At 42.3% G+C, this 14,635-nt stretch overlaps 2 protein-coding genes across 4 annotated transcripts; both read left to right on the top strand.

Annotated features, from left to right (window-relative positions):
- The first annotated feature begins 970 nt into the window (after nucleotides 1-970).
- Nucleotides 971-1,867, top strand: LOC136664467 (insulin). The gene is made up of 2 exons (XM_066641648.1): nucleotides 971-1,142; nucleotides 1,707-1,867. The coding sequence occupies exons 1-2, from the start codon at nucleotides 971-973 to the stop codon at nucleotides 1,865-1,867; spliced, it is 333 nt and encodes a 110-aa protein (XP_066497745.1).
- A 1,029-nt stretch (nucleotides 1,868-2,896) lies between these two features.
- Nucleotides 2,897-13,514, top strand: scaf1 (SR-related CTD-associated factor 1). Of its 3 annotated transcripts, none has more exons than XM_066642941.1 (8): nucleotides 2,897-3,067; nucleotides 4,792-4,914; nucleotides 5,325-5,425; nucleotides 5,673-9,347; nucleotides 10,617-10,699; nucleotides 10,854-11,168; nucleotides 11,554-11,682; nucleotides 12,645-13,514. In XM_066642941.1, exons 2-8 carry the CDS (start codon nucleotides 4,895-4,897, stop codon nucleotides 12,801-12,803), a joined length of 4,482 nt encoding a protein of 1,493 aa, XP_066499038.1. In that variant the 5' UTR covers nucleotides 2,897-3,067; nucleotides 4,792-4,894; the 3' UTR covers nucleotides 12,804-13,514. The 3 variants fall into 3 exon arrangements, with proteins under 3 accessions (XP_066499038.1, XP_066499039.1, XP_066499037.1); XM_066642940.1 differs by lacking the exon at nucleotides 2,897-3,067 and adding an exon at nucleotides 5,070-5,146 and having other exon boundaries at nucleotides 4,798-4,914; XM_066642942.1 differs by lacking the exons at nucleotides 2,897-3,067; nucleotides 5,325-5,425 and having other exon boundaries at nucleotides 12,645-13,513.
- The last annotated feature ends 1,121 nt before the right edge of the window (nucleotides 13,515-14,635 follow it).

Genomic DNA, 14,635 nt, shown 5'->3' with positions numbered 1-14,635 from the left:
AAAGCATGAGAGATGCACTGATAAGGGTAATCACTCAGGCTGACTGCAGGTGATTAATTTCAGGCAGTTGTTCAGATACAGAGCAGTGATGGACCCTCATAACTGCAGCACTAGATGCATTAGAGAGGGAGAGCGAGAGAGAGAGAGAGAGAGAGAGACTATGTCTGGGGACATAGTGACCCCAGATATTCCATCATTCAGACCAGACACAGTGACCAGGTCCAGAGCAAAGGAACAAGTAAGTAACATTAATATTACATACAGTCGCTGTCCAATTAAAAACGTGTCTCACTCAAAAAACTTTACAGGAGAAGGAGAAAAACCTTTTTAACTTTCAGTGTAAGGTCATTGTAAAATGATTTTTTTCCAATTAATCTTTGAGCATTTCTATTGGCCCATTATCATAATAATTTCTTCACATGACTTGAAGCACAGCTGTTGTGTTCAACTGATGTAGTAAGCTAAAGATTTACAAATAATGGAGATATATGTTTTTTAATTGGGCAGCGGCGACATATTCATTCACAAATGTTCATTCCCATTTAATATGACCACTTTATTGTAACAGTTATTGAATGAAGAGTATTAGAGGTTATTTTACATTACTGAACTATAATACTGTAATTCATTTGTAACAGATATATATGAATTTATATTTATATATGGATATATATTTACATTTAAGGACATTACTCAAATGTTTATATGATACAGGCATCTTTTAGCTGATAGATTTTGGCCAACTGATGGCGGTGTGTGGAGATGCCGTCTGACACTGTGTTTGCAGCAGTTTGAAAAGAAGTGGTATTTGGCTTTACATATGTCACATAATACAATTGACCAAGACAACATTTGGAAGACGATTGGATTTAATGTGTGTCTGAGCGTGGGGATCACCAAACTGTGTTGGACACTGTCCTTCCAGGTCGGGATTTGAATACCTTTCCTATAGTGTGTGTTGTATTGCAGGATGCAGCGCGCCTCTGTGCTGCTGCTGGTAGGTGTTGCTTTGCTGCCGCCCTGCGGCGGGTTTGGGAACCGCAGGCTGTGCGGTATTCAGCTAGTGGAGGCGCTGCTGTTCGTGTGCGGTGAGAGAGGACTTTTCTACCAACCCGGCAGACGCATCAGGCAGGAGAACATCCGTAAGTGTGTGTGTGTGTGTGTGTGTGCGTGCGCGTTTGTGAAACCGTTTAACACGTTTACAAAGTTTTAAAGAATGTCCGAATGATGAGGCAGCTTTATGCCAATGATGCATTATATACTCAGAAGTATTCAAACCTACCTGTATTGAACTATGCATCAATTGCTGACCTTCGATTCAAACACAGCCTGTATAATCAACACAGAAAACTTCCCATTAATTTGTTATCCTCTGGAGCAGCTGCACATTACAATGAGGTCACCATACCTATGTCATACCTATGTTCTTACCCTATGTAGTATGATAAGAAGTCTCCCATCATTGGATTAGGAAACGTTGGAACTGTGTTCTCAGAAGTGATGCAGCTCCATCTGTGAGCTGGGGTTTGTGATCCCAAATCAATCATTCATCACTAGCTGAGCTCTCTGATGTTTTAGTTTTAAAAACATTACAGGTGAAGGGTGCTTTTGTTACGGGAAAATTACAGATTGGTCTTGTACAGTGGCAGCTTAAAACTGTTTGGTTTCAGTTTTGCTTCACTCTAATTTTGTATCTCATTCACCAGGTTTGATGATGAACGATGGCTCCTTGCTCCCTCAGGAGGTCAGACAGGTCGTGCAAAAAGGGCCCTCGGCTGCATCCCAAATAAAGAAAAGAGGCATCGTAGAGCAATGCTGCCATTTCTACTGTGACTACTATGACCTTGAGAACTACTGCAACACATAGAACCACAAATACCTTTTTGTGCTGAACAGATTAATGTGTGGATGTAATGAAATGAAATAAAGCAACACAAGAGGATTGGGTCACTGACTTATCCAGTGCACATAAGGATATTATTCAGAAACATTTTCAATCACAATAAAACACATAAACCTAAGATGTAACAAATAAACACAATAAAAACAATCTTTTAAGGATCATCAGTGAATAAATTATTCATTTGTTTGGGTCTTCTCAGAGAAGAATAATGAAGAATGTAAGTGTTGTGTTCATAACTGTGCATTATTTACTATATAATGCATTATTTCGTGCTTTCACCATTTTGTAGAGGTGTCCAAAACTTTGTGAAATATTTAATGCACTTGAACAATCCCACAATGCATTGCAATATGTTGTGTACAAGATCTGTGTCCTAGATCAATACCTTCCTGAATTCTGTTCCCTATATAGTGAGTAATGTGGAGTAGGGAGTCATTTTGAACAGAGCTATACTTAAAGGTAAATGAGTTAAAATCTAGCAAATTGTTAGACCCTTAAATGTGTTAAACAGACACAAATTTTACATATTTACATGCAGATATAAAAGGTGAGTGTGAAAAAGCACCAATTAATATATATATATATATATATATATAAGTATTATTTGGGTAGTGAATTTTTGGGTTGATGGACAGTAATCAGTACAGCAGCGACAGTGAGGTTTTTAAAATCTCAGCACTGCTTTGTCTGATCTGCCACCACGTCAGTGCCACAGCAGTGTAGGTATGATCCAACACCCGGGGGTCTTTGGTGGTCCTGACCATTGAAATTCAGGATGAAAGGGGATAAAGTATGCAGAGCAACAGATGGACTACAGTCTGAAATTGTAGAAGAACAACGTGTACCTGTATGGTCAGTGGAGCTCAGAGAATGGGGAGTGAATACAGGAAAAAGTAGCTGGTCATAATGTTATGGCGAGTCGGCGTAAAGAAACAAATAAACTACAAAATTAGGCCAAAAAGCCTACATTTCCCGTCAGCCCCCACAGGCTGGTTTGCTGTGGGAGAAGTAAAATGGCGGATTAGGATGGGATGGGCCTCTTATTGTGTTGTTAATAGAGAAAATGTTTCAGGCTTTTATTTGACTTTTCTGAAGACATTGGAGTGCTTTTAAAGAGCCTTCGAGAAGTCACGACCTTGGATTTCACTTTACCGATTAATAATTGTGAGTAAATTTATCGGTTTGGTTGAGAATTCTCTGGCGATGCTGAAATTGGCTCCCTTTTCGCCAGATTCTTTTTCGAATTCCTCGTTCTACCTTAAATGTCGCAGACGTTAACGGTCTGTCCGCAACCTCCCCAATGTTATTGCTGCAACATTTAAGGTGGAACGGATAATTCGAAAAGGAGCTTGCGAATAGGGAGCTAACCCCAATGTTCGTGGCTGAGTTTTAATTGACAGAACATCTGAAGCCGCTGAAATGTTGCAGACAAATGAAACAGGTCTGGTGTGTTTCTTGTAGGCGAAATATATGTTCTTAATGGTATTTACGCAGCTATAGTTTAAACAGCTCGGTTTGCCAAACTCACCGGCTGTTTCACATTAGCAAAGGCTGAAATGAAGATACCGGATTGCCTTTAAAATGTGCTGTTTTCTGTTTTAAATGGGTGTTTATGAATAATAGACAATTGCGTTTCATAATGCACCATAATGTGGCGAGGTGGCCGTTTAATCGTATAGGAAAGACAGAAACAACATAGAGAAACAACATTTTCAGTGTTGTGGTCAGCATTCAAAACAGGATTGTTATCATATGACGAATAGTTATGTGATTTTATTTTTAAAATGTATTTATTTATTTTATTCTGCAACAGCAATAAGTCTACAAATTAGGTTTAAAAAATCCATGCACATCCCCACCACTTGCCCTTCAGTTTGATGGGATTGGTTCCTAGGTTTATGATGTCAGAAACTCTGGTGGTCTGAATTTGCCTGTTTAGATTCTATTTGGAATAGTGCAGTCTCAAAGTGGAAATACGTAGCTGTGGCATGAAATGGTTTTTTCTCTTATGATATGTCTTCTATTCCATAAACAGTTCATGGATATTAAAATGTAAACCCTTGTTTTTTTTACTGGAGAAAGTCTTTACAATTCATTGAGGCAGACAGACCTACAGCTGACAATAAAAGATGTGTATACCCCCCCCAAAAAATAATAGTCTAACACTTAACAAAACATTGGAGGGTATCAAAGTGTACAGATGACTGGTGATATGGAGTGATGTGGAGGGCTGAAATATAAATATTGATAGGTGTGTTCATGTGAGGATACATCGAATTGCAGTGAGTTTCATAAATAAATATTTGAAATGCTAATGACGTCATTCAGAGTGCTCTGATTTGAAATGGATTGTTAGAAACTTTATAACTCCTGATTTCTGATTAAAACCATGTCTTGCCATGTCTTAATTTAAGATGCCCTAAACCACACGCGTACCTACAAATGTCTCCTGACTATTTGTGTGTGATGTATGTAAAATAAAAAGTATTTTTAGGATTATATTTTGCCCTAACATGCTCTGGATATACCCCATTCATAACCATTAGAATAGCTTTCTGCACATCATTCTGACTCTCAGTATTAAAGCAGTTTACATCAGTCTGCTCTGAGTGACATGGTTTACATCATAACCATTTATGTTTGTACAAATGTAATGAAAATATGGAGTTCCCAATTAAAGAGGTATCTAGTGTGTTATGGATTTTTATTCCACCATCCCTAGATGTGTGCAGAGGGAATCTGAGATTCAGGCAGGCCTCATACCATTCAAAGCTGGTGGTTGTGGATCTGAATTAGGGGCAGGCTAGATAGTGTGATTTATTGACCTCTTTCCATATGTTCCTAATGAGTTTCTGACAGGCTCTTTTGTCCAATGTCTCTTGTGACAGACTGAACAGTATTCAGATGAAGTGGAAGAAGAAGAGGAGGAGTCTGAGGCTGCCAGAAGGACGACTGGCCTAAGTTGTTACCAGGGAAACGGGGTGACCACAGATGATGAGCCCAGTGAGCTGGTAAATGTAAAATGGTCAAAGCATCAGTCTGTCAAAAGAAGTGTGTTGTCTTGGTTCCTCCTCCTTAATTTGGACCATCTGCCTGTAATACATCAAGCATAGGAGACTGGCCCAAGTTGACCCCTGTGCATTGTGTTTGTGTGGTACTTGTGTAGGAGGCTTCTGCTGCTACTTCCTCTGACACTACATTCCTTATGCCTGAGCAGTGCTCTGAATATAATTTTACCGGCAGGTAGGAATAGAAAATATTAAGTATTGATTTTCATTTTGAAAACCACGCAGTGTTTGTTGCAGCCTTCCGCTAATAAGCTATAACTGACATCTTTTTAATCAGTTCAGTCTTTCCAAAATGTCAAGATGCTTTTATGTGACTTGAGGATTGCTCATGTAGTTCTGTTTTCTTGTTTAAGTGACATTGATGTGGAGCTTGCAGCAGAGGTGAGAGTAGAGGAAGCATCGTTGCTGACTTTGGGTGTGCCTGTTGCCCCTTATTTCAGCTTCAGAAAGACAGGCAAGGACCTATATTTGCTTTTATACCTTTAGAACAACTACACTCCAGTCCACTATTATGTTATTATGTTGTTATATGTTTGTTGGTGTAGGGAAGTTGCAGCACTGTGCTGGACTCTGGCCTTTTAAAACTAGAAACTGACAGGTCATTTTTGATATATGCAAAATATCCTGTTAGGGTTTTTCTTGTGCATTCAGGTAATTCAGTGAATTATCTCAGTGACATGACATTTTTGCTTTGTTCTTAGGACACACATCTGATCAACAAGTCCTTCCTTTGGCAGCCCCCAGATCAGAGAAGGACATTACAGACTGCCTTTTCCCCCCTGCCCCTTTCCTCACGTGGACTGCAGCACAAATGCCCAGGTCATCTTCTCTCTGCACCTCTCAGAGGGAAACAGAGACTGCCAAAAGCCCTCTCCCATCTTCTCCTTCCACATCCCCCTCTTCCCCTTCTTCTGCCCCTTCTTCACCCTCCTCCTCCCCCTCCTCCTGCTCTCCCAGAGGTAGAGAAACCAGCTATCATGAGGACGAGGATGATAGCCACGTTGGGGAGGGTAGGGTCAACAGAGCAGCAGGAGATGGAGTGTCGTCCACTTCATCATCTGTAGCTCCGTCTTCGCTCTTGGTGCCTCCCTCATCATCTTTTAATCAATTGCGTCATGTTTCCTCATCTCCAATTCTGCATGGAGATGACCAGAGGGAGGAGGCAGAGATGGAGATATATGACCCCTTTCACCCCACAGATGGAGAGGGAGAACAGGGCACAGGCCAGTATGAGGAGGAGGATGACGAAGAAGAAGAAGAAGAAGAGGGAGACAAGTATGACCCCTTTGAACCCACTGGCTCTCCAGCCTCAGAAAAAGAGGAGGAGAGAGAGATGGAGATGGAGGAAGAAGGAAGTACAGTGAGCAGTACACCTGGTGAGTTGAAGGAAAGTAAGGAATTTGAGCTGGGGGCAGCTGCTAACACAGAAGGTCCACCTCCAGACTCAACAGAGACCCTAGGTCCACCTCCTGAGGATGAGGATGCATCCACAGAGTTGAACAGGGTCAAATACAGAGACCGAGGGAAAGGTATGAGAGACAGGACCCAGGATGACTCTGAGCATGACTCTGAGATTGAAGAAGGAGAAATAGTGGGTGCTGGTGACAGAGGGAGAGAAAGGGAAATTGAAAGGAGGAGAGAAGTGCTGCTACCCTCCTCCGGAAGTCCTTCGTTTCTCCAGGGTGGGGGCCTCAAACCAGAGAGGATCTTGCGTGTGCTAGACGGCGAAGCTTTTGTCTCTGTTCGAGCTGAAGGAGAATGGGATAGAGAACCTGTACCCCCAGTGGGTGCTGGGGACTTAAGGAGAAAACTTACCAGCAGAAGAAAAGAGAGGTTTCGATCTTGTCCTTCTTCTGCCTCCATTTCACCTCCTTCGTCATCTGCCTTGCCACTACCCCCTCCTTCCCCTCCCGCCTCCCAACTCCACTCTACAGAGAAAGCAAGAAGCCGCAAATCTTCAAAAAGCTCAAAGGAGAGGGACCGTCGCAAGCGGAAAGAGGGCAAAGCAGAAGAAAAAGAGAAGCGGAAGAAGAGGAAAGATGGCAAAGGTGAATCAGGTGGAGGTAGTGGAGAGAGCAAAGAGAGGGATCGCGATAGGAGGAGCAGAAGGGGTGCAAAAGAGAAGGACAAGGACAGAAGGAGAAGCAGCAGAAGTGACAGTCGCAAGAGAAAGAGCAGACGACCCCCCACTCCCGAACCTACATCCCGCTCCCAATCACAAAATGCGTCACGTCAGTCACGCAGTCACAGGTCATGGTCCAGTCACTCGGATGGTCACCACCGAGGACGAGAACGGGACAGAGACAGGGAAAGAGAAAGAGAAAAGGAGCGAGACAGAGAAAGAGACAGAGACCGATATAGGGATAGAAGGAGAGAAGACAGGGACCAGGAAAGAGATAGAGACTCTAGAAGAAAAGAGGGACGGAAAAGAGATCATGAAGAAAGCAGGAGATCAGGGAGCCGAGACAGGAGTAATGCTAAAAGGAGAAGGGAAAGCAGTGAGCGAAGAGACAGGGAGAAGGAAAGAGAGCGAGAAAGAGAGAGGGACAGGAGAAGAGATGGACGGCCTGTCGTACCTCCATCTATTCAGGATCTAAACGGGTCAGATCTTTTTGCAATCAAACGTACCATCACTGTTACCTCTACACCCACCACTACAGTCCCCAGTTCTCCTGCTCATGGCCAGGACCACCAGCGTAGTCCTGGGCAAAGTTCGGACAAGCCACGGAAACGCAAACGGAAACGGAGGAGACGCTCTGATGATGAGAGAGTGGAAGAGGATCACAGGAGCAGGTCTCGTCCCTCCTCGCTAAGCCCTCCTCGCTACCACAGCTATGAATCAGATCGCCTTTCTGATCGGCCAGAGCCTGACATGCTATCTCTAGATGGAGAGGCACTGGACTCTGATTACCCTTCGCTAGAGGACTCCCCTCTGCTCCCACCTCCTCCTCCTGAGCCCCCTCTCCCTAGTCCCAAACCCAAAACCACAGTTCCCAAAAGCAGTCGGCGGCACGAAAAGAAGAAATCCAGATCCAGCAAAAAAACAGGCCAGTCGGAGTCGTCCACTTCATCGTCCACTCACAGACCCAAAGCGAAAAGCAAAAACCTCTTGCCCTCACTCTCTCCACCTCTTTCTGCTTCCTCTGGCAACACTGCTTCCCTTCCACCCACTGGTTCCTCATCTACTGGCAAAAGACGGAAAGTGGGGAAGGAGAAGGGGGGCAAGAAGGAGTCAGGACGTTCGGGCAGATCCAAAAAACTTGGAACAAGCAGCAGGAAGGCTAAGCTGCAGTCTAAAGTGTCAGTGCTGGTCAGAGAAGGTGTCAGCAGCACCACAGGAAACTCTAGCAAACTGGGCATTGACCTTTTAGGGTCCGGTGGGGTTGTTGGTGGGTCTGCTGGACCCTCTGTGGTGGGTGGATCAATAGCTGTGGTGTTCCGTCGGGACAACGAGAGTCGATCTCCGTTCCTGAAGCCTTGCTCAGAGCCGCTCTCCCTGCCTGGCAGAGTTAAGGATCTCAGCAAGAAAAGCAAACAACGCACTACACTTACACCACTTTCTTCAGCCAGCCCAGCAGGACTTAAATCAAAGAAAGCCAAGCCAAGCTCGACCACATCCACATCATCGTCGGCATCCTCGCCCACTTCATCTTCAACAGCGAAGCGTAGGAGGAGGCCAGGAAAGAAGCCTCGGGAGAAAGCCTTAGCAGTTGACGGGCCTGATAGTAAAGGCACTAACAGTAGCACTTTGGGCACAGGGTGGGCTGGAGCATCAACAGACATTCAGCCTTTGAGTGGAGTTGGTCCTAAACCATCGAGTCCTCCCTCTGCTCTGCCTGCCCCTACACCTTCGTCGTCGTCTTCATCATCTTCCTCTTCCTCATCGACCAGTGTCCTTCCCCCGTCATCCTCGCCACCCCACACTCCTCCACTGTCGTTGCCACCCTCGAGAGAGACAAGGGAATCTTCTCCAGACTCTCAGACGGTCGACAGCAGTTGTAAGACACCAGAACCCTCATTTCTTTCAGAGGAGTGCCCAGCTCAGTCCCAGTCCTCTCTGCATGTGCCATCAAAGTCGCCCCCAAGCCCCCCACAGTCAAGAGGGGATTGCATATCCCAATCTGCCTCCAAGCCCCTTCCGTTGGATGAGCAGAAGTCATCGCCACCCTGTTCCACTTCTTCTGCCCTAGCTGCTGCATCTCTCTCTCATTCCATTCCTCCACCCATTGCAGACCCTTCCTCATCCTCCTCATCTTCTGTGTCTTCATCTTCTGTCAGTAAACCCCCACCTCCTCCACCCCCACCCCCTGCAGCACCACCTTTGCCCTGGAGCCTGCAGACAGGAGTAGATTGCACCGCTGGAGGTGTTTTGGCATGTAAGGATTCTTTTATTGTTCATGCACATTCAGTCCAAGGCTTTTTAAACTGCAGCACAGCTGAATGTGCTCTTCAGTTGAATGAAAATGTAAAAAAAATCACAAAATGTATTAACAGATCAGTTTAATCTCATTTATTTATTTATTTAAATTATACCAATTTAAACTGATTTGTTACAGTAGTGTGCAGCAGTTTTGTAATTTTTTTTTCCTTAAAAAAATACACTTTCCAAACTTGTGGCCCTTCGTATTTTCAAGTTTTATCACAAAGGACTTAAAGTAATACTCAGCATGTAAGCAAAGCTCTTTTGTTGGTTTGTTGTTAGTGGACATCTCTAATGTCTTGTGTTGCGTCTCATGTCTAGTGCTGGTGATACACACCCAAACAAGTACCATTAAGCCATAACATTATGACCATCTCGTTGTTTCTACATTCCTTAAACTCATTTTCTCAGCTCAGTTGACCTTACAGGATCCCTTTTGTAGTTCTGCAGTTACACAGTGTTGTCCGTCTGTTTCTCTACACTCTTTATTCCCCTTATCATCCTGATTTTCAAGGGACAGGACCACCACAGTGGTAGTGTGTGTGTTGTGCTGGTAAGAGTGGATCAGACACAGCACTGCTGCTGGAGATTTTAAGCACTGTGTGCACTCACTGTCCAGTCTATCAGGCACACCCATCCTGTTGGTCCACCTTGTAAAGTGAGAGTAGCTCACAGTTGCTGCACAGTTTGTGTTGGTCATCCTCTAGTCCTTCATCAGTGGACACAGGATGCCACCTAATGGATGCTGCCACCATGATGCTTTATAATTTTATATACCTTTTTATAATGTTTTTAGAAATATGTTTTGGGTAAACCTTATATGAAAACTACTGTAAATCATTGTCTCTGGCAAAATCTTAAGTCTTTTAGAGGCATTAAACATTTGATTTTACACAGCCACTCATTTGTATCTTTTAAATCTGAATGATTTAATAATACATACATTTTGAAAACATAAAATACCATTTAATTGTTTAAAATCAATATTCCCTCAACAAAAACAAATGATTTGTATTCGTATTTTTATATAAAGTTCTACACATTTCTTCTAATATACTCTTATGCTCTGACTATAATGAAGCACAATGCTTGTAAGATACAGTATTCTCAGAAAAGTACACTCTTGTGTTGTGTTAAATATTACTATGTAAAAACAACACTGATAGAATTAAAAAGTCTTGAAATGCTACATATGAAAACCTAATTCAGAATTCCTTTCTTGCAGTGACAGCTCTCCTCTTTAAGATGGAAGAGGCTAATATTGCCAGCAGAGCCAAAGCCCAGGAGTTTATTCAGGCCACTAGTCAGGTGAGATCTGTGGACTTTCAAAACATGTTTCTTTTTGCTCTTCAATGTCTGTTTGTTTTGCTGCCTTTAGTGTTGTAACCTAAATTACACATAAAAGAAAAATTGGTTCTTTCATGCTAATTTTGCTAATGTTAATTCTCATGATTTCAAACAGATTCTCTCTCAGGCGAACCAAAGCCAGTCGCAGACGCATCCTTCATCCTCCTCTTCCTCCTCTTCATCTACTCAAGTCCCTCCTCCTCCATCACATGCTCCTCCTCCAGCTCCTAGTCCGGCACAGTTTATTCTCCACGGCTCGCTGCCTTTGGTTGGCTGCACTAAAACTCCACCTTCTCATTTACACCCTGGACTTTCATTGGGTGGTGGATGTGCTCAGACTCCCCCTCCTCCCCTGCCCACTGGGCTGACTGTGACAGCAGGAGGCACTAATGAGTCAGTCTGGGACAATGAGAGTAAAGACCCTGATAAGGTCAGTACGTCTTTTAAAAAGAATTGTTGTTTTGCTGAAACCTAAGGATTGCACACAAGTTCGAATTAGTCTTGTTTTTTTATAGATAAATGACCAACCTTGACAGATGTGTAGATTTAAATGATTAAACCATTATTGGATGACATTTATTGTAAGCAGTTCTGAATTGTGATTATTTAACTCAACTTAGACCATTATGTAAATGCTGTGTTCCTCCATAAATGCCTCTACAAGGAGGAGAATTTCTGGATGCTATATTTTATAAATGTTTGTGCAAATATGTACATGACAAACATCAGATATCAGCATCAGCCCAAAACTGACAGTTCACTGAATGTGACTTCTGACACTCCTCATCATATCTGACCTTTAATCTTTCCTTCAGTATTTGAAGAAGCTGCACACCCAGGAGAGGGCAGTAGAGGAAGTGAAGTTGGCCATCAAACCCTACTACCAGCGCAAAGACATCAACAAAGATGAATACAAGGACATTCTGAGAAAAGCTGTACACAAGGTAAACAGAGTTTCCATGTTTCATCCATGTCAGTGTAGCCCAAGCAATCCTCTGTTTGTTCTTTATTGAGAAAGTATAAAATAAAACCCCTGTGCCTTGTTCTTCAAAAGGCACAGGGTCAAGTTTTGTTTGTTGAGAAAATACACCATGCATAGTCAGAAATGACAAATGAAGACAGATGGTTTTTAATTTTATGGCTGTAAGATTGGTTTTTGTCCCTTTTTACAAATTTCCAAAATCATACAAATATTGCTGTATCTATCAATAAGGCATTTAATTAATTATAAATTTTAAAATAATGATTGTAAAGGTGTAGACTAAAGCTTTAGCTTATTGTTGCTTACACTTAATACCAATCATTTTCTCATGTGACCTTCACTGCTGTGTTTAGACAATGCAAACCACATAAGAAAAGCAGAAAGATTCTTATTTCTTAAGCAATATGTCATTCTTCATATATATATTAAATTGTATGATATGTGCTAAAGTCATGCCATCGTGTAACTAATGACTTTCAGCTATGATTAAAAATGAATGGCTGGTGTTGGGCTCTATGGTAAACACAATTGTTCTAAGGATTGCAAATATGGTTATTGTTATATAACATCCATGCTGTGCACTGAATTAACATAATAAGGCTGAGTACTTGGTCCAGGTAGGTAACTTTGTCCAGGTAGGTTGGTAACAGGCTTTGGCAGTTGAGCAGGTGGTGCTATTGTATAATAATATTTACTGTTAGGCTTGCATCCAGCCATTTATATTTTAGAAGATTCTGCAAAAAGTTTTTTTTTTTTTTAACAGAGGCAAAACAAGTTAAAGTCACAAGAGTTCAGAGGTTATATTGTTTGCAAATGTACGTTTCTACTAGAGAGGTCTCCAAATCCCCAGATGATTCCTCAGATGATCTCTCATCACAGAGTTTTAAAATGTAGAATCATACTCGTGTTGATGATGCTTTACAGATATGTCACAGTCGGACGGGTGAGATTAACCCAGTGAAGGTGAGCAACCTGGTGAAGCTGTACGTCCAGAGGTACAAGTATTTCCGGAAGCACGGACGCAAAATGGATGAGGAGGAGAAGGAAGAGCGCGAGTCCGCCTCCCTTCACTCCTCCGCGTGACTGGAATTGGACTGCTTTTATGCTTAATTCTGATTGGACAAGTATTTGAGGACCCTCCCTGGTTCCTTCTCTCTTGCACGTGACTGGAACCCGTCAAAGCAACCGAGCGGGAGTTGCTCCCTGTGTGCTGACTGTGTACATGACTGTCATGTAAAATGTACTCCACTCTCCTCCCTCTGTCTGTCTTTTGTCTCGCAATCCAGATGTATGATTAAATGAATACATGTGATTCAAAAGTATGGTTAAAAAAAAAAACAACATAGAGACCCCCTAATACAAAATTAGACTGGAGAGACTTATCCACACTTTGTCTTTCTTCTTTTATTACTCATCCACTTAAAGGAATACAATGTAAGAATTAGCGTTGTTGTCTCCTGAGCACCCCCTACCTGCTGCTGAGTGTAATTCACGTTTACAGTACTGTTGTGATATTAAGTCTCACACACACCTCACTCTCCCTCACTTAAATACGACATGCACACACCCTCCCTGTTTCTCTCTGTCCTCAAGAAAGCTTGGATTCCACTGATGCAAAGTGTAACTTCAGTCATTTAATCCACACAGCAACCAGCGAAAAGCACATATTACAAAAATTGATGTCTAATGTGAAAAAGTGAGCTAATCCGACTAAAGTTAACAGCTGTAAACCCTGGCTCACTGCTCAGTGACTCTCAAAATCTGATTATAATACTTTTGTCAACAAAATAATCACTAACTAGCACCACAGCACATGGGGGGGGGGGGGGGGGGGGAATGGGCAACAAATACTGCTCGAACATGTGTCCTCATGTCTGTTTCAGCTCACTCTACTGTGTAAATTCAGTGCAGTATTAACTCTTGAACAGCCGCTCATTCATTCTCTCTTTCTCGTTCTCCTGCTTGTGCTTTCTGTCATATAATGTCCACGCCAGGAATACGCAGCTAGATTCTTTTTGTAAAGCGTTACCCATTTCTTGCTAGAGGCCTCCACCCCTTGATTCAGAAGTTGCTTAGTGCAGTAAACCAGCAAAGGATCCCTATTTCAGCTCTGTGGAACATTACAATCATTTAGAAGCTGTAATTTTAGGGTAGGAATACTACATAGTGTTTCTTTAAAAGAACACTAGGTGAGACTCTGGCTTTTTATTCTTGGTTCTCCCAGCTTTATTACAGTACGGGTTAGTTTCCTATCCTCCTCCAAAAGGTGCATAGTGCTGTTTATGCAGTGCTGAGGCTAGAGTACCAATGACAGAGGCTCTTTTCTCCTCGTTACAGGTCAGTGGAGCATCATGATGATTTTTAAGTAGTGTTCCTTTAAGAATATGTACACACACACACACACACAGTGTCAAACTAGGCACTACACGTGATTTGACTACACATGAACATGAGGTGTGTGTACAGATGTACAGACTTTCAGCTTAATCTTTCTCTCTTAGACATTACTGTGAATAGCAGGAGAATATCTGCTAATGTTTGGTGTATGTGTTTAATATTGCTCCAGACAGACATGGTCATAGTCAGGCTGTAATTACACAATGCATGTTGTTACATCATTAGTTCGCCTCTGAGCAAACCAGCCTACACATGCTCTACCAACAAGTTTTCCTCTGCTGTTGCTAGTTTGGACTAATCAGTTTAAATGATCACATATGAAATTCACATCTGTTATAAATTACAGTTCAAAGTGAAAGATTTTTTTTCCAAGCTATTGATGCCATGAGTGTTTTATATTTCATACAAAGAAGATATACTATTAAGTACAACATTTCAGTATTTAAATAGTTTGCCTTGAACCTATAAGTGTGGTTTTTCCATGATTCCACTAACCAGCTTTCTAGTTTACTTTCTGT

This window comes from Hoplias malabaricus, chromosome 13 (assembly GCF_029633855.1).
Source record: "Hoplias malabaricus isolate fHopMal1 chromosome 13, fHopMal1.hap1, whole genome shotgun sequence".
In the NCBI taxonomy this organism is placed as follows: Eukaryota; Metazoa; Chordata; class Actinopteri; order Characiformes; family Erythrinidae; genus Hoplias; species Hoplias malabaricus.
This window is presented reverse-complemented; position numbering and strand designations above follow the sequence as displayed.